The sequence below is a fragment of the Pimephales promelas genome, chromosome 3 (genome assembly GCF_988280905.1).
Source record: "Pimephales promelas chromosome 3, fPimPro1.hap1.1, whole genome shotgun sequence".
NCBI classification, from domain to species: domain Eukaryota; kingdom Metazoa; phylum Chordata; class Actinopteri; order Cypriniformes; family Leuciscidae; genus Pimephales; species Pimephales promelas.
In genome coordinates, this window is record NC_142771.1 from 15,994,247 (window position 1) to 16,018,500 (window position 24,254).

General features: G+C 38.0%; 1 protein-coding gene across 1 annotated transcript in view; it reads left to right on the forward strand.

The window, feature by feature from the left end:
• smurf2 (SMAD specific E3 ubiquitin protein ligase 2) overlaps positions 1-24,254 on the forward strand; it is a 50,534-nt gene that overhangs the window by 2,204 nt on the left and 24,076 nt on the right. Inside the window, exons 2-3 of the mRNA XM_039650822.2 lie at positions 17,772-17,810; positions 19,743-19,851. Of these exons, the coding sequence (XP_039506756.1) occupies positions 17,772-17,810; positions 19,743-19,851 (148 nt within the window). The remainder of the gene's footprint in view (positions 1-17,771; positions 17,811-19,742; positions 19,852-24,254) is intronic.

Here is a 24,254-nt window from a genome sequence, read left to right on the forward strand (position 1 = left end):
TAGACATCCACTCTTGCATTGCGTGTTTGTGCACATTGAGAGTGGAGCAATGAAGGGAGAGGCATGTTTGTTTGGGTTGATTTCAATATCAATATATATTGGGATATCTCAATAACATATTGGGATATGTTTCTCATAAATTGCTTACTGCACCTTTAATATAGCCCGATCTACTGATGAATGGCAACATTGTGTTCCAAATCTTTGCCTCAAGCTTTGTCCACTTGAAACCTGAGATATTGTAGACATTTTTTTTAAATTCAAAATATTTTATTTATTTTTTATTATTAAAATATCCATAATTCTTATGCTTTTATTGTTGTACTCTAATTTATCATTGTGTTAATATAAAAATGTAAAACCTAAATCTTGAATAAACTGTCAGTTCATCGATAATGTGGACTATTTCTGTAATGGGTGCCTATTTATTTGGCTGTTAATTTTTAAATCGTACTCATTTCTCATGTCAGATTGAATGGCTGTTGCATACAAGATGAGTAATTTATGCAAACAAAAAAGTAAGTTGTGCTTCCTGTGAGCCCTGCTGTTTCCTGTTGAACTCTTGGTTGTGTTTTTGAGTGGTGTTCTTTGAAGACCCACCAAATGGCGATGAAACCCGATGTTGAAAAACCAAAAAATGTGAATATCGGTGAAAATTATTGCTCAACCTTAATAGTCTGTCTCCCTAAAAGTTTCTGTTCATGACCTCAGGGAATGCTTTCCACAATGAAGTATACTGTGCAGTGAAATCAACCTCCAAGTATGCAGCAGGATGTTGTAGTATTCATCATGACCCAGCAGTGTGGTTGTGGGAGGAAGCAGCAGTCTGTGAGACTGTGTCTGTGGGGTTGTGGAGATGTCTGGCTGTCGCATATAGAAAAAGCTCATTTTCCTCCCTGGTTGCTGTTGCACCCTCAAATGAGCTATTTTCACTGCACTGTGGGTTGAAATTAGGATAAAAAAAAATTGAAAATGACTGACCTGCTGTCATCTCGCAGCTTCCTACCAGTTCCCAGTGCTACAGTATATTGGAAATTTACCTAGTTGTACCAATGTGCAGCTAATTTTTCAGGAATCAAGTCGTCTCCTTTGGTTGAAAGCATATTAATCTCTCTCTGATGCGTTTTATTATGAAAACGACTTCAGTGTGGATGCTGTACATAATACAGATGTTTTCCCATTTCAGTGGTAATGGCATCAAAGTCTGTGCATTACAGTGATTTTACCATGGTTTGCTTTACATTTTGGCTAACACCTCTAAGGTAAAATCAATTTAAAGCATAACTTCTCTTGGCTAGTGTACCCTTTTCACAGACTGTTTGCACAGTTCTTAACAAAGTGTTTTCTATTCATGAAAAATAATATATTTCTGAGTGGTTTTAATACGGAGCAGGGAGTCATGGCAAATTTGACGTATTTCTCTCATCTCACCACCGTAATCAATCTCAATATTTTTTTATTCTTTTGCTATTGTAGCAATTAGGTATGCAACGATGATATATCTACTAGTTTCCGTTCATCACTATAGAAGTCTACCCAACAATGACAACCTCTGCTTCTGAGAACCCCAGGAATGTGAAAAGGGGTTCATGGTTTTAATGGATTGTCATTGCCCGATTTGTTTAAATTGTGATCCATGAGCCCACTTTTAAGGATAACCACTTCCTAGTGATCTTACTTCCTTCATGACTTTGAACAATTTAGTCATTTTGCGTTATTAAAAGTTAGGGCTGCCCCTCTAATAGTTGAGTAAATGTTGGTCGACAAGAGGCAGTTCAGTCAATCAAATTTTAATTAGTCAGTTAGTCACAGAAAAAAAAAAGTAAAGTAGTTTGCTCAGCCATTACCAGCGTCCATCTGGTAATTATGTCGGGCAAACGGGCATGTAATTCGTCGACCTCAAACGTGGCTTATCATTTGAAATGTAAGTGTTTGCCACTTAACATCTAACTATCTAGATAAACGTGCGCTGTAATTTGAGGCATATCGAAGTGTTTGTGCGGAGTGTGGAAGCTAAATTAGTATAGTGCTTACTGAATGTTTACCTTAACATTTATTTATCTCAGTAGACACATCCAGTATACTGTGCAGATGAGAATCAGCGTCATGATCACCACTTTTGCCGGTACTCTGCGGGAAGCTTGGTGCATGTGCTTGAGCGCTTCATTTATATTTTCAATGCAAATGCAAGCATAAACACCTATTACATTACTTGAGCCAAAAAAGAAGAGCTAAAATATATAATATAGACGCAATAAGGTGTACGCAACTGAAACTTCAAAAAGTTCATAAAGAGATTGATCTGTTTCTGAAGAGACTTGATTGCTTTAATGGACAGATTGAATTTAGGCTTTTATTGCCTTTTTATTATGCTTTCTGATATCAAGTACTATCAAGGACAATACCACTACTGATGATAAAGCTATTAAATGGAATTGTTTTTAGCATTTTCTGAGGATAAAATGGGTAGCCTATAATTATTGCCATTTACCATTATATTTTAAACTTGAAAGCTACGCTTTATAAATTTAAAAGGCCAAAAATAGGTCTTTATAACCAATACATCAAGATCAATCCATCATTATTTTACATTAGAGTAATGAAAATTAATAGGTAAAAAATCGCTAATAATTGTAATAGCTCTAAAAATAGGCTTTATTGGCTTTAAGCCAGTACAATTATTTTTTCATTTGATTTTGGGATGAAATATTGACTTAATATAGACAGGTTTTGTGACTTTCACCCATATACGTTGATATATCATTGAAATGGTCATACACCATTGAGAATATTCTGAATTAAAGAAGAACTCTGGATGAATTATAGTAATGAGAATTTGAGGGGATCATGTTTAATCATCATTAAAATAATTGTACAATATATGGTTCAAATTTCTTTATGTGAAATACAATAACTTTTTTTCTTTTAATTGTGAAAAGACTCTTACAAATATAGAGGATGTCGTAGAAAAGGACTTACAACAAGGATGAAAAGTTGTCATATTCACACAGCTGAGCAATGCATATGCAATTCCCTTAAGTTATCCATCATGTCTCTTATTCATTCGATGTGACTAACTTTGCCATCATTTTTTATATATAATAATAATAGTATTATTATCATCAAATATTTATGCCAGGGAAATGCCCTTCATCTCAGCCTCATCTCATCCTGTGTGACTCACTGCGTGGTTTGGCATCTACACGCTCTTTTACTCTATTTATGCTTTGGCGTAAAAATAGGATCCTTGTATTTTTATTCTCAGACTGTATAGAAAGATTATACATTTCAAATAAAATGTCAATTCTATTTTCCTTCTTTTTCATCAAAATGTAATAACCTGCTGCACCTGAAACAGCTTTCCATGTTGGCTGACATCATCAAGCACTCTTATCTTTCAACCCCTCCCCAATCAAGTCCAGCACTACTTTTTTCCCATTTAATATTCTGTTTATTTCAGTAATGTCATGTTGCTATGTAAAATGGGTCATGTTGACTGTAAGCATGCAATGCAGTATTAGTCCAGCACAGAATTTCTCATCTGTAGCTGAGGTTCAGGTATTGACTTAATTACAGGGAATTCAGAGTAAAGTGTTTTGTTTGTTGGCATCAGACAGTTGTCCTTGTGTAATTGTGATGTAATGGTTAATGTGGAATGTCATTTCAGCCATGTGGGTCTCCAGACGGAACGGCTGGTAAAAAAACCCCACCATGTTTAGCTGCATACGGCTGTCGACTCGGCTGCCAAATTTCCGAATTGCATTCTAGCAGAGAGTTTAAAGGGCAGGAGGGGAAAAAAACAACAAATTGAAAGCAGGCTAAAAGAAAGTGCAATAATTGCGCACCATTTGTAAGCGTTTTTCTTCTTCGACTGAGAGCCCTCGAATGATTGAAATTGTTCCACCAATTAATAGACTGAGACTGGATTTCCTGTTGGTTCAGCTGCTCTGCTGGAAGGCGAAGGCCGAGACGGCGGGTTGTGCTTACAAGCCACTGCATCTGAACTGTAACGGCCAGATAAGCAGGACAGCTGCGACAGAAACGCAGACGCAGGCTGTTTAAATAAGAGACCCAACTGCACTAACTGCTGCACTGTGCAATACTTCAGACCAGGTGTGAAGATGTTAGAAGCGTTTAGATGTGTGTGTGTGTTTTTTCATGTCCCTGAGCAATAATGCTGTCTGTTTTTCTTTTTTTCTTTTTTTTTTTAAAACCTTGATTGACCAGATTGGACTGGGGGAAATGTGATCCAGGATCAGAAACTGGCTTGTGGTCCGATGCCAGCTGAGACAAGTCTGCGTATGACTTCCACCGCATGTCTGGCTGAAAATGGAAACATTTGGCTAGACATTCCTCATTAGCACTGTTTAATTCTGTAGATCAAGAACAGCTTTCAAGAAACTTCACATGGTTTTGTGGTCAGGCGGGACGATTTTTAATGGTAAACATTTGGATGTTTAACTTGTATATTGTGCTTAGGGACTCAGATAAAATGCACATGGGATAGCATTTTTTTCTGGTCGTTCTTTGTTAAAGGCTATATAGGCCTCGATTTCTTTTCATTTTTCTCTTTTTGCTGTCTCGCCCTGGTTGTTTGTGTCAATATTAGAGGAGACCAGTCCAGCTTGTGGAGAAAGAACCACCTTATTGTGTCTATATTATATATTTTAGCTCTTCATTTAGGCTCATCAAGTAATGTAATAGGGGTTCGGCCAAACATCATGTAACAGTTGGTAACACCAACTTTAGGAGGTCCAGACGAGCTGGTATCATTAGTACACTCAGTTTTAACACATTATTTTAAAGGGATACCTTTTAAACTATGTTATCCCCTTGATACATACCTCTCTCGTCTCAGTGCATGCACTAAATCACTCTGTCTTGCGGCGAAACTCAGTTAGCACTTAGCTTAGCCCAGTTCATTCATTGGGATCCAAGCAGTTAACCAGTTAACCTTCTTTAAGCACAATGTGATTACATTTTCATTTGATTTTGGGGTGACATACAAACATAATGTAGACAGGTTTCGTGAGTTTCATCCATGTAGTCAGTAGCTAAATGTTTTAAGCATAAACCTCAGTAAATTAAGTCAGATTTGTGCTTAAAACATGAAAATAAATTATTTGCCAATGGAGTCTAAAATATATAAATGAAGAGTTCAGATGCAAAAGCCTCTAAAAGTTCAATTAAATATACAAGCTTGATAAAAATGATCATTTTAGAAGAAAATTTCAAATGGCACTTAGAGGCTTTTGCATCTGAACTCTTCAAATATCTTCTTTGAAAGCAATATCAATATGTTTCAGTTTAGCCAGTTGTTGGATTAGTAGTTAACATCGAAAGACCCCAGTGCCGTTATTAGCCAATGTTGATAGTTTAAAATGGTCAAATATTGGTTGTTTGTTGTTAATACGTTGCTCTTCTGCTCTTTCAATGTATTCCTAGGATCCCTTAAAGAGCAAGTGCTGTTTATAGTAGACGACACTGATGGATTTTTAGGAAAATTAACTCGGCTAAACTACATGCTGTTTATGGGTGATTCAGATGGGAAAGTACTGCTGTGTTGATCAGATAGAGGCGCTTAATGGTTTACATTTGGAAAAGCATGCCAGGGTTTTTCTCTAGTGGGGAATTAAATTGATTAATGGCAATAGACTAAAATACATGTCGTCTTCTGACAAACAGTAGAACAAAAACTAGATTTTATTAACACTAGAACGGCCACAACGGTCATTTTGACCGTTTTGAATTTTATATCTACAATAACTTTGTTGAAAAAAATAATAAAATCCTGCTGGTACCTGACTTTTCCTAAAATTGTCTGTATTTTCATTTAAAATGCTTTTCATATAAATTAAGTTACGTAAACGTAAGGCAAAACAAAAAAATGAACATATTTACCTATTTCGGCCATAGACGGTCATATTGACCGCACTGAATTTTGCGGTATTTTTTCGTTAAATATCCCGCGGTTGATCGTGTTCTCTCTCAACTGTCAACAGAAAGGTCCGTCCGGTCACCTCTGTAGCGGTGTTTGCTATATAATAATTTCTATATTAGTTGTTGATCAGAAATAAGCAAACAAAACCAGACTACAGTTACCTATAACCTACGTTATCTATAGGCTACATATATATATACACTCACCGGCCACTTTATTAGGTACCCCATGCTAGTAACGGGTTGGACCCCCTTTTGCCTTCAGAACTGCCTCAATTCTTCGTGGCATAGATTCAACAAGGTGCTGGAAGCATTCCTCAGGGAGTTTGGTCCATATTGACATGATGGCATCACACTGTTGCCGCAGATTTGTCGGCTGCACATCCATGATGCGAATCTCCCGTTCCACCACATCCCAAAGATGCTCTATTGGATTGAGATCTGGTGGCTGTGGAGGCCATTTGAGTACAGCGAACTCATTGTCATGTTCAAGAAACCAGTCTGAGATGATTCCAGCTTTATGACATGGCGCATTATCCTGCTGAAAGTAGCAATCAGAAGTTGGGTACATTGTGGTCATGAAGGGATGGACATGGTCAGCAACAATACTCAGGTAGGCTTTGGCGTTGCAACGATGCTCAATTGGTACCAAGGGGCCCATAGAGTGCCAAGAAAATATTCCCCACACCATGACACCACCACCACCAGCCTGAACCGTTGATACAAGGCAGGATGGATCCATGCTTTCATGTTGTAGACGCCAAATTCTGACCCTACCATCCGAATCTCGCAGCAGAAATCGAGACTCATCAGACCAGGCAACGTTTTTCCAATCTTCTATTGTCCAATTTCGATGAGCTTGTGCAAATTGTAGCCTCAGTTTCCTGTTCTTAGCTGAAAGGAGTGGCACCCGGTGTGGTCTTCTGCTGCTGTGGCCCATCTGCCTCAAAGTTCGACGTACTGTGCGTTCAGAGATGCTCTTCTGCCCACCTTGGTTGTAACGGGTGGTTATTTGAGTCACTGTTGCCCTTCTATCAGCTCGAACCAGTCTGGCCATTCTCCTCTGACCTCTGGCATTAACAAGGCATTTCCGCCCACAGAACTGCCGCTCACTGGATGTTTTTTCTTTTTCGGACCATTCTCTGTAAACCCTAGAGATGGTTGTGCGTGAAAATCCCAGTAGATTAGCAGTTTCTGAAATACTCAGACCAGCCCTTCTGGCACCAACAATCATGCCACGTTCAAAGTCACTCAAATCACCTTTCTTCCCCATACTGATGCTCGGTTTGAACTGCAGGAGATAGTCTTGACCATGTCTACATGCTGAAATGCACTGAGTTGCCGCCATGTGATTGGCTGCTTAGAAATTAAGTGTTAACGAGCAGTTGGACAGGTGTACCTAATAAAGTGGCCGGTGAGTGTATATATATATATATTGCTAGGCTAAAATGTCTAAAATGAATGAGTGATGAGGAGGAACATGACTCGAACCATGGCCCTGGAGATGCTTCAGAACTTGACGAGTGATGATTCGGATGCCGGGGAACAATCGGAGGTGGAAAGTGACAGCGACGTTTCCTGGGTGCAAGTTAACATTTCCTCCTCATCAGAGAGTGATTCAGAGTCAGAGTCCACATCAAGGAAAAAGAGACGGCTATAGCAGACACGGCGGATCCAGATGTTCCATTCATGTCGGATGATCCTGGTGAGCTCTGCTGCCCTGTCCTGCGCTCTTTGTTTTGCTGCATGGGCTGTTCACTAGTTCTGCTCTTTATTATTATTAGCCTATTGACCGCTTCGCAAATCGTCACTATCTAACATTTTCGTCATAGTTTTTGTCATTAGTTTTTATTTAGTTATCGTCTCGTTTTCGTCTTTGAAAAAATGTGGTTGACGAAAATAATTACAAAAATTATTCATCAACGAAATAAACACTGTTTTGAATCTAATGGTCAAAATGACCGTTTGTGGCCGTTCTAGTAGTTTTGGAATTCTGGCACTTCTAGTGTTAAACCTTCCCTTCTGGAATATTTTTATTTTTATTTTTATTTATACATTCACATAATACAGCTCGTGTAAAAGTGAAGCAAACCTCATATTCATCAAAAATGTTCTGCTCGCTCAAACTTCTCGGATCAGACGTGAACTTTCCTCTCGCAGGTAAACTCCGGGTCCGTCCGCAGAGCCACACACAGCAGTGGTCTCGTTTGGGAACAGATCTTAATGTTTACCTGACGCAGCTCCAAGTGCACCTAGGCAGTCGTCCAGGCTTCCTGAGGTCTGCGTTGTTTAGTCTGAGCTCACTACCCTAGACCTTCCTCCACCGGTGCACAACGTCTTTTTCCTTTTTGTTGAAGTGTTAAAGGTCTGGGTTATATGACCCAGATCTTTGGGTTTCCCTGCCACATTTTTGAGCCATATTCTGCAGGATGTTGATGTTGATGTTGTCTCGTTTCTGATTTTCTTGACATGAATATGAGAACAAAGCGTGTAACCTTTTGCACCAGAGAGAATTTTTCAAAGCTGTTTGTTTTTTTGTTGTTGTTAATACCGTTGTGGCAGCCAAAGGGCATTGCCATGGGTTGGGTGGATTTAGCTTTCAATTTGTTGAAATCCTTCCTGGTGTGATTAGATGAAACATACCTTCATTAGTTTAGGTCATCAAGTTAATCATGAGGCAACTACACTTAAACTTTAATTCAACCTGAGTGTGAACAATCAGGCAAATATTTGTTTTCTCAAAATTGCTTGTACTCCTTCCAAAATGTTTTAGTTCAGTGAAATCTTGTTCATGGAGGTTTTGCTTCACATAAAGTTTAAATGTTACCAACAGGAAAGCCCCTCAAGAAAATGTGTGTGGTCAATTTCTTTTTTTTCTTTTTTTTTGTGGAAAACAACCACATGCTTTTCAATTATGATTTCTTCATCAAGATGGAGGAATGCCGACCTTCTTGTCTCACAGATCATGCAAATGGTTTGTTTTTAAAATTGTTGATCAAATCTAGTTTGTTTTGTCTTTATTGTAGTGATTCCTACAGATTTTTTTGTCCACACACTTTTGAAAGTAAGATTGAAAGTAATGATAACTTGCAATTTAGTAAATGAGTTGATTCAGTTAAAGATGTGTCTTGATTTGTCAGCCTTTTTGAATTGAGTTGTTTGTTCATAAATCGTACTGTGCTGGTTGGGCATTGTTTTAGGTTATGATTTAGTTACAAAAAAGAACTTAAATTTATGAATTGGACTACACTGATAGCATTTTTGTTTGTTTTTGCATGCAGAATAAAGACAACACAATAGATAAACATGTTTTCTTGCCATTATTTTGCACTAAGTTGCAATTTATTCAATTCAACTGCAAGCGTACCCATTTACAAATAATAAAAGCAGTAATGGAAGGTTACCGGTACTTTGTTGACTCAGTTAGTCTATTTGAAACTGTAGTTTGCAATTGTGACTTTCTTAATGTTGTGCTTCTGCTATTTTGTGTCTCTAGCAATATAGTTTTAAATGGTAAATGTACATGATTCAGACACTTTTCAACCAGGTAAATTATTCACAAAGGGTGTAAATTGTCTCCGTCATGCAAGCTTTCAGTATCGGCTTAGGCCAATCCCTTGATTTGTGACCCAAAATAAATGATGCACAGTCTGAGATGCAACCACTCAAGAATTCTGGGATAGCCACTGATGGTTCTTAAGTCTCTTGTGTTTAGTTTCAGTATTATGTGGCTTACAATTTGTGACTAAGAGTTGTCTCAAACCTCTGACTAAGAGATTGACCTAGACACTGTAAAGAAGGTGGTGGAAAATTGATTCCAGAGCTACGATCCGATCCGATAATGTCTTTGCATCTCCTGTAGCAATGTTCTCGAATGGTCATTTAAGTTCACCCTTGATAAGTGCACGTCTTGACTCAGATGTGAGCTCAGCCAAACAGGATGCCAAGTCGTGGCCTAATGAATGAGATACCAATCCAGTGAGTGAGAAAGCCAAACTAAATCCTTCCCTACTCACGAAAATCACGAAAGGGGGGAAACTGGAGAGTGCGTTAGCAGGAAGCGAATTCGAGATTACACCTAGCTCTCCACTAACAACGAGCCGACCTCTCCACCCTTCTCTCCTTTCCTCCGTCGTCTTTCCCGTACTTTTTAAAGAAGCTAAGTAGGAAGGAGTGGCGCAGAGAAAGGAAGCCTTTTGTTTACAGACGAACAATGCTGTGAATAAGAGCATGTGGCCCTAGAACTGGAGACAAAACATGGCTCAGACGGGCAGGGCAAGGCTGGGCCGGTCCGCAGATAGTGTGAGGGGAAGCGGGTGAGAGAGAGAGAGACGGGGAGGAAGGAGGCCTGCATTCCAGTGAGATGCCTCAGCCTGTTTGGAGTGACTGGATTATACATTCAGAAAGTCGTGGATGAACTCACAGGCAGATATTTCAGTAAGGCAAGCTTTTAGGTCGTCAACCATTTTGTTCCACCACAAAAGACCCTGTGAAAACCAAATAGGAGCTTTGTGGATGTTTGTTAGCTTTGGGGCTATCTGTATGCTAGTTCTTTTATTTACTTTATGCATTTTTTACACTCTACTGAATATATAAAAAATATTTACAATATAATCTGAAAAAGTTATTCATCACAGTTATTTTATTCTATTGATAAGTTTATATGGTTCTACTTTGGTTGGTAGACTTTATATTTCATGTAATATTAAAATAAAATGGAAAAACCCTGCTCTAACGTATTGAGAAACTTGAGAAAACTCAAAGATAGGTGTTCCATCTCAGATTGTATCCCAAAGTGTTAATTATATGAGCAACATTCGGTTTTAATGTGCTTTCTCTCTCACACCCCCACTTCCTCTACACTGTTGCTTTCCATTACGCAGATTTCACATTATTTAACCACTAACCCCCCAAATCTTCTCACTATTCCTTATGGAATTTCCTATTTATCAAACTCTTTTGGGGAAAGGCTGATGACGGTTGAAAACTTTGTAATTGTCACCATCAATGTTTTAAGTATTGTTTGTGAGTTGTGTGGATGGGTATTAGACTTAAGTTTGGCGATTTAGATAGATACAGTTGGAGACAGTCCATCTTTGTGCTGTTTTTCATCAAATAGACATTTGGACAAACTTACATTGCTTGCACTAAACCAGTTGAGCTTGTTAGTTTTCAAAGCTTTGTAAACCTTAGGGGAACCCTTCTCAAAGGAAAGAAGGGATTTGGTGTATTGTATAGGATGGCGAATTCCCAGACATTTGTGAAGAGAATTGGAATTAGCAGAGAACAATGACCATTGTGCCGTAGTTGGCATGATTGGTGTGTTTTGACAGTGTACAAAAGTGTTTTTGACAGCTAATATTTGTCTTTTTGCTCAACTGACGGGTCCAATCATATCCACTTCACCTCTCCACTTTTCTTTCCTCTTGTTATTGTACTGTATTCACAGAAAGCATGACACAGGACTCCCAGATAGGCCATTAAAATATTGATGTGCCGCTCTGTACGTGTGATCAACTAAAACGTCTTTTTCCAAAGAAGGTCATGATCCACTTCTCAGAAAACTGTCTAGTCAATCATGAGACGTCCGCTGCACCAGACACGAAGAGTGATAAGATCTCAACTTCAATGCTATTTTGAGCTCCCGTTCTGCAAGAGGGGGAGCTCACGACGGTATCTGGGTTAAAGTCAAAACGAGTTGAGTACATCCTGTTTTTCAATTGTGTTTAAATAGTTTAGATGATAAGTTACTCGGGCATGGACGTGTCTACATGGTAACAGTTTCTCTTTCAAGAGATTTCGCAGCATGGAGGTTACCGTTTAGACCTCAATTTTGGTTTCGCTGTCACGTTTTGGGCTTTGTTAAATTGGGTTTCACTCTCATGTTTGCTTTTGTCTCATTTTAAGACTACTTCAAAAAGCAGTGCTTTCTACACTAACAGAGTCCACATGTGATTCAGAGAACAAGAATGCATGAACTTGAGGACGTGACACAGAAAAAAAAGCAGAATGGAAGAAAAGGGCCACGTGTCATGGGAATGATAATGTATGCATCACGTAGAGCTGGAAGCTCGTCGACTGTGGGAACGAAGGCTTTTAGAAAGTCGTTACTTTTCCAGAAGTCCTTCGAGACTTTGCGGAAGAGCAGTCCTTGAACGCTTCAGCTATTTTCACGCTGCTTCTAAACTTGTCTATCTGCAAGTTTGTTTCCCTGCCTTTGTTTTATCCCCTCATTTTCTGTGTCTCTCCATGGAGCTCTCACACCTCAGTCCTATCTTTTATCTTTCGGCCATTTTTGACGCAAAGAAGGTGTTTGTGACGGACACATATGCACATTGCAAGCACTTTGTCCGGCTCTTCCAGGCCTCTTGATAAGGGCAGAGCTCGACGGCTGCTGGTACTGACCGTGTCACTTCCCTTTACCGGTATCAAACTGTTCTCTGTCACCCTCAGACTGCCGCTGTCTTGGCTTCTCCAGCCTAAATTAGCTACTATCTTGCCTTCTGGAGCTGAACTCACACACACACAAAGCCACACACACAGTTGGACCTGAAAATGGCTTTTTTGTCTAATTCATTGAGTCAGTTACGCATTGAGTGCCCTAATCACTGTGAGAAACCAGCGACTGTAACTTTTTTTTATCGCTGTGTTCACTGTGTATTGTGGTACATATCCATGTATATATTAATTGTTGATTAATCGTTTCTCTAGATAAGACCCTTATTCCTCTGCTGGGATTGTGTAGAGCCATTTGAAGCTGCAATTTGCAATTTGGACTGTTGTACCCCATTGAATAGAGCCAGACCGATATATCGGTAGGCCGATATTATCGGCCGATATTATGCATTTTCCAAACTATCTGTATCGGCAGTTATAATGGCCGATAAAAGAATATTTCAGAAATAAAATAAAAACGGACGAAACATGCTTGAACCATGTCATGAGTGTTGGAGTTGTATAGTTTGTCCACCAGAGGGCACTCTCCACAGTCCCTGTTGGCAACACTCCTTGAGTATCCTGACTATCATGTCCCGTTTTGATGCTGTTAAATAAGCTGAGAGTGAAACGGAATTAGCTAGTAATAGTTACGTTACGTTGTTACAGTGTAGTTGACTGACTGCCCTGTCCTTTTAACTTTTGACAATGTTGTGACTGAAGTATTTCTTTAATAGCGTGTGACAGTTAGAGCAATGAGACGTATCATCTCTCCTTACCCTGTTATATTGAAAATGTATGTTTTACAATTTGCAGTATGACGTAATCCATTGCTAAATTATGGCTCATCATAGACTAGCTAACCACAAAGCTAGGTAATGCCACTATCATCAGTCTGTTCTGTTGTGAAAATAAAAGAAACGAGTTTCTTTTTAAAATGTATTATCATATTTTTTTTGTTAAAACTCATAAATAACTACAAATAACTAATGTTAGGCAAATCTGTTCATGTTTTGTTGCGTGTTTCTGGAAAAAAAAACAACAAAAAAAATATCGGCCGATATATCGGATTTTAAAACCAACAAACATCGGTATCGGCCTTCAAAATCCTTTATCAGTCGGGCTCTACCATTGAAGTCCACTATATGTAGAAAAATCCTGGAATGTTTTCCTCAAAAACCTTAATTTCCTTATCTGACTGAAGAAAGATGAAATGGGGGTGAGTAAATTATCAGGAAATTTTGGTTTCGAGTAGCTGATGTTATCTGACGTGCTAAACTAGTGTTGCATATTTTGAAAGTGTCACAGAAACCAGTCAAACCTTTTTTTTTTTTGCTTTGAGACAGGACAGAGATAAACATTGACAGAATCTAAGCTGGGTTTTTATCTGTTGTTCGGTGCCAGTACAGCAGCGTCTTGTCTATTTATATGAGTTCGCGCATTGACTCACGTCGTTTCACATCTGATGAATTGATAAGCGTGTTTTGGTGGCTGTGAAACACTCCATTCATAAATTAACATCTGTGTTGGGGCAGATGCTGTTGCTCGGAGGGAAGATGTGTCAAAATTTCATTTTGCAAGTGATTCATCGCAGTTGATTTGTAGGAATGAAGATTGGTTGCATTACCTGCTGCCAGTTCACTATACGTCTCACAGAAATATTGATTTGTCAGTGCAGACTGTCAGTGCAGGAATGGTGCTTTATGAACAAGGACTGTGCGTTGGATTAATGGTGTGTTTTGTTAACTGCTTGAGTGCATTTCAATCAAGGAATTTGGCATTGTTCCTGATCTAGGAACTTCTTCAATGAATAAATGACTGTAGTCAGAGGGTATTGCCATATTTAAAGTCAAAATTAAATTGAATTTGACATATTTACTTAAATACACTATATACTAATACAGTAATTTATGGTCCAGGTTATCCCCCCCAAAAAAATCATGTTTCATAATGCATTGTTTGTTAACAAATTAAGGTTTCCTGTCATCATCTTACTCTCATTTCATTCCAAATCCAAACACGTTAGACTTTTCTGTTCATCTTCAGAACACAAATGAAGATCTTTTGATGAAATCTGAGAGCTTTCTGTCCCTCTATTTATGCAACAACCACTTTGACGCTTGAAAAAGTTCATAAAGAGATCGTAAACCTAATCCAAATGAATTGAGTGGTTAGGTCCAAATTTTCTGAAGAGACTTGTTTTAGGCTTTTTTTTTTCACATAAATATTGATCAGCGAACATACACAGAAGCTCAACCGAACTTGATGCGCTAAAATTAAGTATGGTGTGGTGTCTACTCCGAGTCTATTAAAAGGGCAGTTGCTACAAATATTACTGTAGTCATAATTAAGTTGTTTTCACTCATAGTATTTGGTTTTTAAATTGTGTTCTTTCAATATTTGTACTCATTCCTAAATGCTTTGTCTCTAGTTCTTCTAATTTGTCTCTAATACAGATACTGTTGCTTCTTGTCAATAATTAATGGAGTTGAGTGCAGACGAGGTGTTGAAGGCCGAGCGTGTGTGTGTGTGTGAGTGAGACTTCAGAGAGAGAGAGAGAGAAAGAGAGAGATGCATTCCAGATGGTGGAATGATGAGGTGGGTTTCACTGGACCGGTAAACATTCCCAGGGATGTTTGCACAGAGAAATTCTTCATCGACTGCGAAGCAAGCATGTTTCCTTTTTATCCGATCCCTCCCTCTCCTCTTTCTCTCGCCATCTCCCTCACTTTTCTTGGATTCAGACCGCCGCTATCATCACCTGCTGCAACTGTTCGAACCCTTCACACGAGTCTCTTCACTTTTCCCGACACAGTGGCGTGATCATTTTTATTTTTCTCTGTATTATCCCAGCTAACAGGGAACGTTCTCAGAACTTTAACATTCAAAGTGTTTTTCAAACACTTTGACATTTTGAATGTTCAGAGCACATTTTAAAAATAACATTTTCATAACTAAACTTTTGCTGTGTTGAAAACCCCCTCTTGTTCAAAAAAATTGCTTGTAAATGGCTCATTATGCTATATTAATATCCAAATATTGGATTCAATCTTTTTGGCAACTGGTTTTCTTTCAATTATGACAGTTTTTATTTATTTATTTTGGTTACTGATTGATTATAGGCTTCCTTTATCTGAGGTTATGCAAAAAAAACTTTTTTATCACAAAAAAATTTGGGGAAGTAGTTAAACCCTATAGGAGTAAAGTCAGTAGGTTTTAGTCCAATGCGATAACGTTAACAAGCATTTTCGTGAAAAAAGTAAATCCTCTCCTGGTCAAAATGAGCCAAACACAACACGACTGCTGAAAACTAAGCTTTGCCATCACAGGAATAAATTAAAAACAATAATATTGTGAAATGTTTGGGGGGACAAAAACCCCGCAAGCCGAGGCTGGAACAAAATACACATTATTTTATACATCCATGTATGTGTATTTTTTTTCCAACCCTTTCATACACGTATTTTCTCTCATATGCATTTCTTACATGTATTTTTGTGTCTGCATGCATGTATAATTGTCGTGGTGGCGCACGTGTAGATTGAGGAATAGCCGTGGTCATGCCGCAGACAGAATCAATAGCAGTCTCAGTATGGGTGTTTCCAAGTCTGTTTGGATTTGCTAAGTAAAGTCTGCGACTCACCTGCACTTGAACATTTTCTCTGCCCTTTAACCTCCTCCACACATTCCAGTTATTCTTACCGTCTCAGCTTTCTTACATCTGGTGGGGGGAACTGCTTTAGTTTTACTTTGAATACCTCAAATGTGTTCCTCCTGCCCTCCAGTCGCCCTTCATTCCCGTCGTCCACGGTTCCAGTCTATCCTCCCTTTTTAGCTTTTCGTCTCTTCATCAAATATCTGTCTCCCCTCATTTATTTTTCTCTTTCTTTGAATAACACACACTCAGTCTCTCTGTCTCTCTTTCATTTCTTACAAGTGGTAGACTATTGCTCATTTTCACCATTTTTATATTTAGATTACATTTTCCTGCCTTGTAACGTGTAATCTTTAAAAACACTACTAATTAAATAACACTGAATGTAACTAACTCTAACGTTAGTTATCTAACGCTCACTTGGTTAATCTTACATTTTCCTGCCATCTAATGCGTAATCTTTAAAAACACTAATAATTAAATAACACTGAATGTAATTTAGCATATCTCTAAAAATGTTATAGCCTACTGCACACTATGACGTTGAAATGCCTAAATTCACTTTTAGCATTTCAATTGATTGATTTCTGTTCATAATATTTTATTTTCAAATTATTTAGACAAAATGTGGCTAGTCATTTTAATTTCTTACTCCTTCAGTCCATGGTAATTGTCTCCAAATTCTCCTTGGATTGTTTCTGAGCCTTTTACAACCCAATAATCAGTATTTTGAAAGGTTTCTCTGTCACAAATACATTTCTCACCCTTAGACCCATTTTGTTTGTCAGTGCTCTTCAGCTTTGTATTACGTGTTATTTTTTGTGTGTTCGCTAACAGCTCATGCTTTTCCAAAAGCATTGTGAGCCCAAGTTGATCGTAAAGACCATTGCCACAAATGTTCTCTATGACTTACAACTTAGCTTGCGATGCATTTGGGAAACGTACCCCAGGCCAGTTTGAAGTCAGTCGAACTTTTTTATTTAATTTTTCAGAGTTAAGCTGAATGTAGGCCAGCAGTGGGATGTGGATCAGAGGGCTTTTTTTTTTTTTTTTTGCATCTCTTAATACACTGTGAGCTTGATCTGGGAATGCTGAGCTCCGTAAGAGCCGTGCTATGGATTTAAACATTTTCTCTGCGGTTTAAACATGCTGAGATCCTACAAATACAGAACTCGGAAATTAAAAACATATCTATGTATCACTGTACTGTTACGGGACCTAAATTCCTCTGAGTTTTGAACACAAAAAAAATATTTTATTCGTCATTGTCTAGGAAGGATACATTTATTTCATAAGCCAAAATCACATTCAATATAACTTTAATGCTTGTTTTCAGAGATAATATCTTGAATTATATGGCGCGGTGGATTAGACACATGCCTTTGGTGTGAGAGTGAGACATCAATGTGTCCCTGAGCAAGACACTTAACCCCTAGTTGCTCCAGAGGCATGCGACCTCTGACATTTATAGCAATTTTAAGTCGCTTTGAATAAAAGCGTCAGCTAAATGAATAAATGGAAATGGAAATGAATTAGGCTTATTGTGCCTATCCCACTGGCAAATTGTCACGTTTTAAGTATATAAAAAAGAAATGTATATTTTGAAAACAATCCTTTGTATCTTATGTTACCCGGTTTTACTTAGTAATTTAAATAATTATTGTTTTAGGAATTTCTTTTTTTTACTGTAAAACAGAATTAGCTTTTTTAATTATTATGTTTTTCCCTCTTTTCTCTGCAGTTTTGTGCGCAAAGAACCTGGTGAAGAAAGACTTCTTCCGTAAGTATCCAGCCTTCATAAATACTGAGAACGAGTGAATGCGAGAGCTCTCTATGCCTGTCACCGTGTCTCAAGCACTGTGTTTTAAAAAGTTTGCAGAGAGAGATAAGTGCTCTTTCCCCACGAGACAGCAGAAATGTGGGTCAGTTCGGGGAGACAACCGCTGGTTGACACATGTATACTCACCACAGTTTCTCCACCTCGATTCCCCCGACAAACACAAACAACCAAGCCCACATCTGAAACTCTCATCACAGATCAAAGAGAGAGAGATGCGTTGTTGGGGGGGGGTGAGAAGAGAGACAGGTACCAGGCGAGTCTGAGGAAAAAAGAGGAGAAAGTAAAAAATGTAGGAGCAGAAATGTTTAGCAGAGACCGTATGTAGTGAAATGAAAACTAGAGTCTCCATCTTCCCCTTCCTTCTCACCCTGAAATTGAATTCATAAAGCCACACAGATCTGATTTCTGTTGATTCAGGTAGCCAAAATAGCAGAATTAAAAAATATAATGAATAGAGAGAGAGAGAGAGAGAGAGAGAGAGAGAGAGAGAAACAATACTTTGGGGATAAGTATGTGTTAGGAATAGGGATATACTGATATAATTCTGGCTAATAATCTAATAATTGTTAATTATGTAAGGTTTAACAGAGTTGAAGTGTCCATTGTCAGGTATTAATGGATGACTCCAGTGAAGATGATACCTAGACAATGGACATCTCGAAGGGCATTAACCCGCCAATACCATGGTCATTTACCAAATAACACATTTTCAAAACATTAGTTTATATTTAATTAGTTTTACAATCGAAATCTAAAGTTTTTACGAACAATAACTTGGTTTCCCTGGTTACGCCTGACGGTTTATTTAGGAACTGGAGATATTTATAGTCCGCTCAGCTCAGAACACTTCAGTTTTTTAGCTAACTTCGAGGCAGAAAGTTAATATTTTTTTTTTTTTCATGTAAGTTAGGCTTGTCTAGTCTAGCCATGGACATTACACTTTTGTTTGTTTAACCTATAATTGAAACATATTATAATGGCTAACTAGATGTTTGTTTTGATACAATAAATTGTAAACAGGTACTTTGACTGCCTGTTGCTATGGTTACTCACAAGCCAATCAGAATCGGTGTAGAATGGTATAATTCCCTGTAATGGCTGAAAACAACAATTTATTGTGATGTTTAAGTGTCAAAATATTATAATCTGAATTATGAAATGTAGATAACTGCTTTTTTTGAAATAACCAATATGGCCAATGTTTAAAAATTTCATTTAAATGCTAAATCTAATTTAAACAGCATCAATGCCAAAGTGCCAATCGAGTACTATATGTGTCTTCAATCCAATCCTTCTTCAATCCCAATCCAATTCTTTTTATGAATGCAAGAATTAAATGACCACCACTGTCGGTTGTAATGCAGGAAAAGTACTTTTTGGAAGTAACCTACACAAATTATGTTCATTTAATTGCTCTCATTGTAAAAAATTCGAACTATAAAAACCATAATCTGTAGCAGTAACGCTGCATAATTAGTTATAAAAGTAATGTTATATACAGCAGAATGAGTACGGCTTCAGACCCATTTATTAAAAAGAAAATTGGAATTATCAAAAAGGAAAACTGAAATATGATTTAAAAATGAATAATATTCTAAAGTATTTAGCTGTAAAATGATAAAATTTGAATTTATGGTATTTCTGAATGCACTGTAAATGTTATAATATTGTGTGGGAATAGCCCAATCAAACACATTATTTGACTGTGTCCATTTCTAGTGTTAGTGTGTATGTAGTATTTGGAGCTTTAGTGTTTTGGATTCTGCTGCAACATTTACAAGTTTCACAAATACATTTTAATCAACATTATGAACTTGTATTCAATGCCGTCTTAAATTCCAGCTCAGAAGATGTTGTTTCTGTGTTTTGCAGGGCTGCCAGACCCCTTCGCTAAGGTGGTGGTGGACGGTTCAGGACAGTGCCACTCGACAGATACAGTGAGGAACACTCTGGACCCCAAATGGAACCAACATTATGACTTGTAAGAGCACTTCCTGGTTTGATTGCATCACACACACACACTTGAATGCATTTATTTGGATCCGAAAGACATTACAAAGAAAACAAGATCCAAATACTCTCTGGGAAGGGTCTTTGACAAGGTGACAGCTGGTGACACACTCACACTCTCTATCACACCTTGATTTCCTTAAAACCTTATACCAGCTCAGTTTAAAAGAAATATAATCCTGAGACAATAATGTTTAGAAACCAGAATCCAGAGGAAGATGACTCTGAAGTTGACAGATTTCGAAGCACATGGCCACTGTCCAGTAGTCTGAGTCTTATAGGTTTGGCTTTTAGTGCTGTTAGACTATCATTAGACGCCTTGAGTGGTTTCATTTTGGTCATTTGTCTGTGTGAGTCACCACATAGAAACTGTGCCTGTTTTTGACATCTCATTTAAGTGTACTTATGGATTATGGCTCACCGTGTTGAAAACATTTGAATTGAAAAGGAAACAAAAATGCATTATGCAAAATATTTCTTCCCATCATGGTGCTCCAAATTTGTATGATTCTTCTGTGAAACAAAAAGAGTTCATGGAGACGAAGACGCAATCGCACACCTTGTTTAGTCTCTTTATTTACCAAAACCACAATGTTTGATTTCGATTGTAAGTGGACGCATACAAAAGTAAACAGTTTATTTTGTCATATTTCTTAAGTCTGTATGACCAGAAATTATATATAGAGTATTTTAAGTCTATTTTGCTGGCATGTGAAACAAATCCTGCAAAAATTAAAAAGCCACGGCACAGCACAGCGCGGATGAATACAATGTTTGAGGAGAATGTTCGGCTGTCAGTCGCCGCGCCGGTGTGGATACTAGCATTCAGAATCACAGATTCATTCATCACAGATCAACATAATAATTTTCACCAGAAAATGACATCTGAAGTAAGTAAGTAACATCCACTTTTGTTCTGAACAACTAAGGGCGCTGAATAAATCTAAAGATCACCGATTTACCAATTTTAGCCGATTCTGATTTCATTTTTTCTAACCACTTTACAGCAAAAACAAATATTATATATATATATATATATATATATATATATATATATATATATATTTATAAAACACCATATCCTTTTGCCCAAACTTAACAATACAAACATGTTTAAAATGGGCAAATTTTCTATAAATATTTTTGAGTCTTCATTTTCTTTTCTGACATAGCCTACTCCAGTTTTTGTTAAAACACAGTAGACATGCACAGTCTGTGCATTTTGGGCACTTTTTGTGTGAAATCATATTTATTTTGTCCATGAAAAGTGTGCTTTCACTTTAATTGAGTGTGAGTAGCGCAGCAAATATAGACTCTGCGCCGAAACCCCCACTTCACTGCTGGTCACGTGACGCTCCTGCTCCCAGTATGAATGTTGGCTACTCATTGATTAACATGCACAGTGAAAAAAATCTCACGCTTGTCTTTCATCTCCGTTCAAAATATCGTGTTCAACAAAAGAAAGAAAATCATTAAAGTCCGGAATGATATTAGGGTGTGTCAATGGTAACATTTTAATTTTGTGTTGAACTAACACATTATCATGCGCTTGAAAGTAACCCCAGGGGTTTTTCTTAAACCAGTGGTGTGCGATTTCTTTCCAATCTCTTAATCAATGTAGCCCATCAGTAAAGCTCCCAGCATCCTTCAGGCTTTGAGGATTTAGGTCACCTCCTCTGGAGTCGACGGCTCTATCTGAGGAGATCACAGTGCGGATTTCCATGGGAGTTTGGGCATGGGTGGAAAAATCCCACATCCATTGGTTATACCGTATGCTTCTAGCTCTATTTACATTTTTACAGAGGTTTTATTAACAACTACAAAGATCAACGGGAATAAAAATAGAAACTTTCCCTCCGAGCAGGCCTGCCACTTTTCTCACAGACCAAAAAGCTGAATGTAAGAGAGGATGGAAAGGTCGACAAGAAAAAAACGAGCTGATTTCCAACATTTGTCCCCTTCGCATGTCGAGCTGACAGTCTGCAGCTAAAGAAAGCACACGTCTTCGTTTGTTTGGTTGCCAGGGCAATGGTAGCTTAACCCTCACCCCCCAGGACGGCTGTCGAGTTAGCCAAACATGTCACGTCTGTCAGCGGAAAATAGGCCGCCATTTCCACAGCCCTCCCTGCAACCCGGAATAATGGGTGGGGAAGAGAAAACCATGGAGATGTTGCTTAAATCCTCCATCCTAAATACTTAAAGTACACTGGGATTTCTGTTCGCAATCAGGGTTTTAGCAAGTACTTTTGAACTCAAGTTTATTTGTTAGTGATACTGTAATGTGCAATTATGTACTCCCATAATGCACATCACAAGGGTTCAGTTGTCTCGTTGTTGGCAGGGAAATATAGCCATTGTTGAAAGGTTATCAAGCTATTTAGTAGTTTTGTTATTCTTGTTGAATGTCAAAATCATTTAGATTGACAGGACTGAAAACCTCAAAAGGCTGCATGTTGCACAGATAACTGCTAATGTGCATAATGAACAATAGGACAGAGTCGGTCAAGCAGGAGAAAAACTGGCTGATGATAACCCAAAACAATACCAACAGAGATTAGCATTTACATTTAGCAGATGCTTTTATCCCATGCGACTTACAATAGAGCAACATTAACCTTGATGTGAGGAAACTGTTAAAAAATGAATGCAAGAGAAGATGTGCTCGATATTTAGGTCAGAACCACTTTTCAAAGATGTTCTGGTCTGTAGGAACTACCTTACAATTTTAGACACGTCAAATCAAGGTTTTCGTTTTTTGTTTTTTCAGAAATTAATATGAAGTTTACATTTGTGTACACTTGGCACGTATGGTTTAAATTCAATTTAGTACGAATATATTCAATTATATTGCTATATCTATTTTTACAGAGTTACAAATGTTTGTATTTCCTTCAGAAACAATCACTCGGGTTTAATGAAGAAACTTAACATGCACAAAACATTCGATTTCAGGTTTATTGTCTTGACTTTTTCTTTGTTCTGTCTCCTCCACAAGCTCTTGTCTGGTATAAATCAAACTTGGCATTAAGACTCTCCTACATATTTTGAATAAATAAGGGCTGTCATGAGCTAAGACTTCATGCTGGTGTTAGGCTGGGTAGACGGTGGCTAAACTTTCTCCAGATCTGAGAGAAGTACATCGATTGTTTGGGTTTGGTTGGGCTCAATCTGGTCAGAACATCCACTGAGTCATTGGCGTTCTGTCTTCTTGTTTCTTTCATCCCTACCCCTTTTTCTGCCCTTTCGCTCTACTCCTCTATCGCTTCGATTGGTTTTCAGTCCAAACAAGATCTTTTGCCCAGGGATTCTGTCCCATTGGCAGGCCTACAGAACATTCAAACTTTGCTTGGACGTTTTCTGACAGGCTAGCTCCTTTTCATGTCCAGTTCTTGAGGTGTTTCTGTTCCCCCGACTTTAAGGGAATCATTTGTTTTGTCTAACGCCATGCCAAAACCTTCAGACAAACCAGCTGAGTTTTTATGTAGGACTTGATGAAAGACAGACAGTGGTAAGAGAACAAGAGAACTGCATTGGTTTGCTTGAAGTTCTTGAAGTTCTTGGTTCGTCGTGCTGAAATTAGGAGAAGCGAGATCAAACCGAGACGCCTACAGGTGGACCAAGACGTCAAAAAACCCAGTTGTTTTTCTGTTTCTTTCTCCTCGTTTTCATCTACTTCCTCTTTGTGGCCTTCTTTCTTTCTTTTCGTAATCTTATTCCTCCTCTCCTTCTTCATTGTGTTCATCTACTTTGTCTTCCTCTTTTTCATCTTGCACTTCTTCATCATCTTCTTTCTATTCTTTATGGTATTTTCTTCCTAGACATGCCTCTCTTTTCTTTCTTTTCATCCACTTCCTCTGTCATCGTCTTCTACTTGTCCACCATCTTCCTCCTCTTTTTCTTTTTCATCTTCTTCTGCTACTTCCTTTTTGTTTTCTTGTTCCTCTTCTACCTTTGTCATTTCAATCTACTTTGTCATATTCTTTTTCTCCTTTCACATCTTCGTCGTCTTCCTATTTTTTATCATCTTCCCTTGTCATTCTCCTCCACCCCTTTTCCCTGTTCTTCGTCCCCTTATTCATCTACTATGACATCTTCTTCTTTGTCATCTTCCTCATTGTCATCTTCCACTTCTTCATTGTCAATTCCAACCTCTTTCTGTTTGTCATCATCTTGCTCTTCTTTTTTTATTCTCTTCATCACTTTTTCTACTCTTCTTGATTGCTTTTATCTACTGTCTATTGTCTTCAATCTTTTTTATTTTCTTCCTTTCCATGCCATCTATGTTAACTATATAAAACTAAAATAATGTAATCACGTTCCTCAATGTACGTTCTAAGCAAACATGGACTGAGAAGTCTGATTTAAAGTGACATC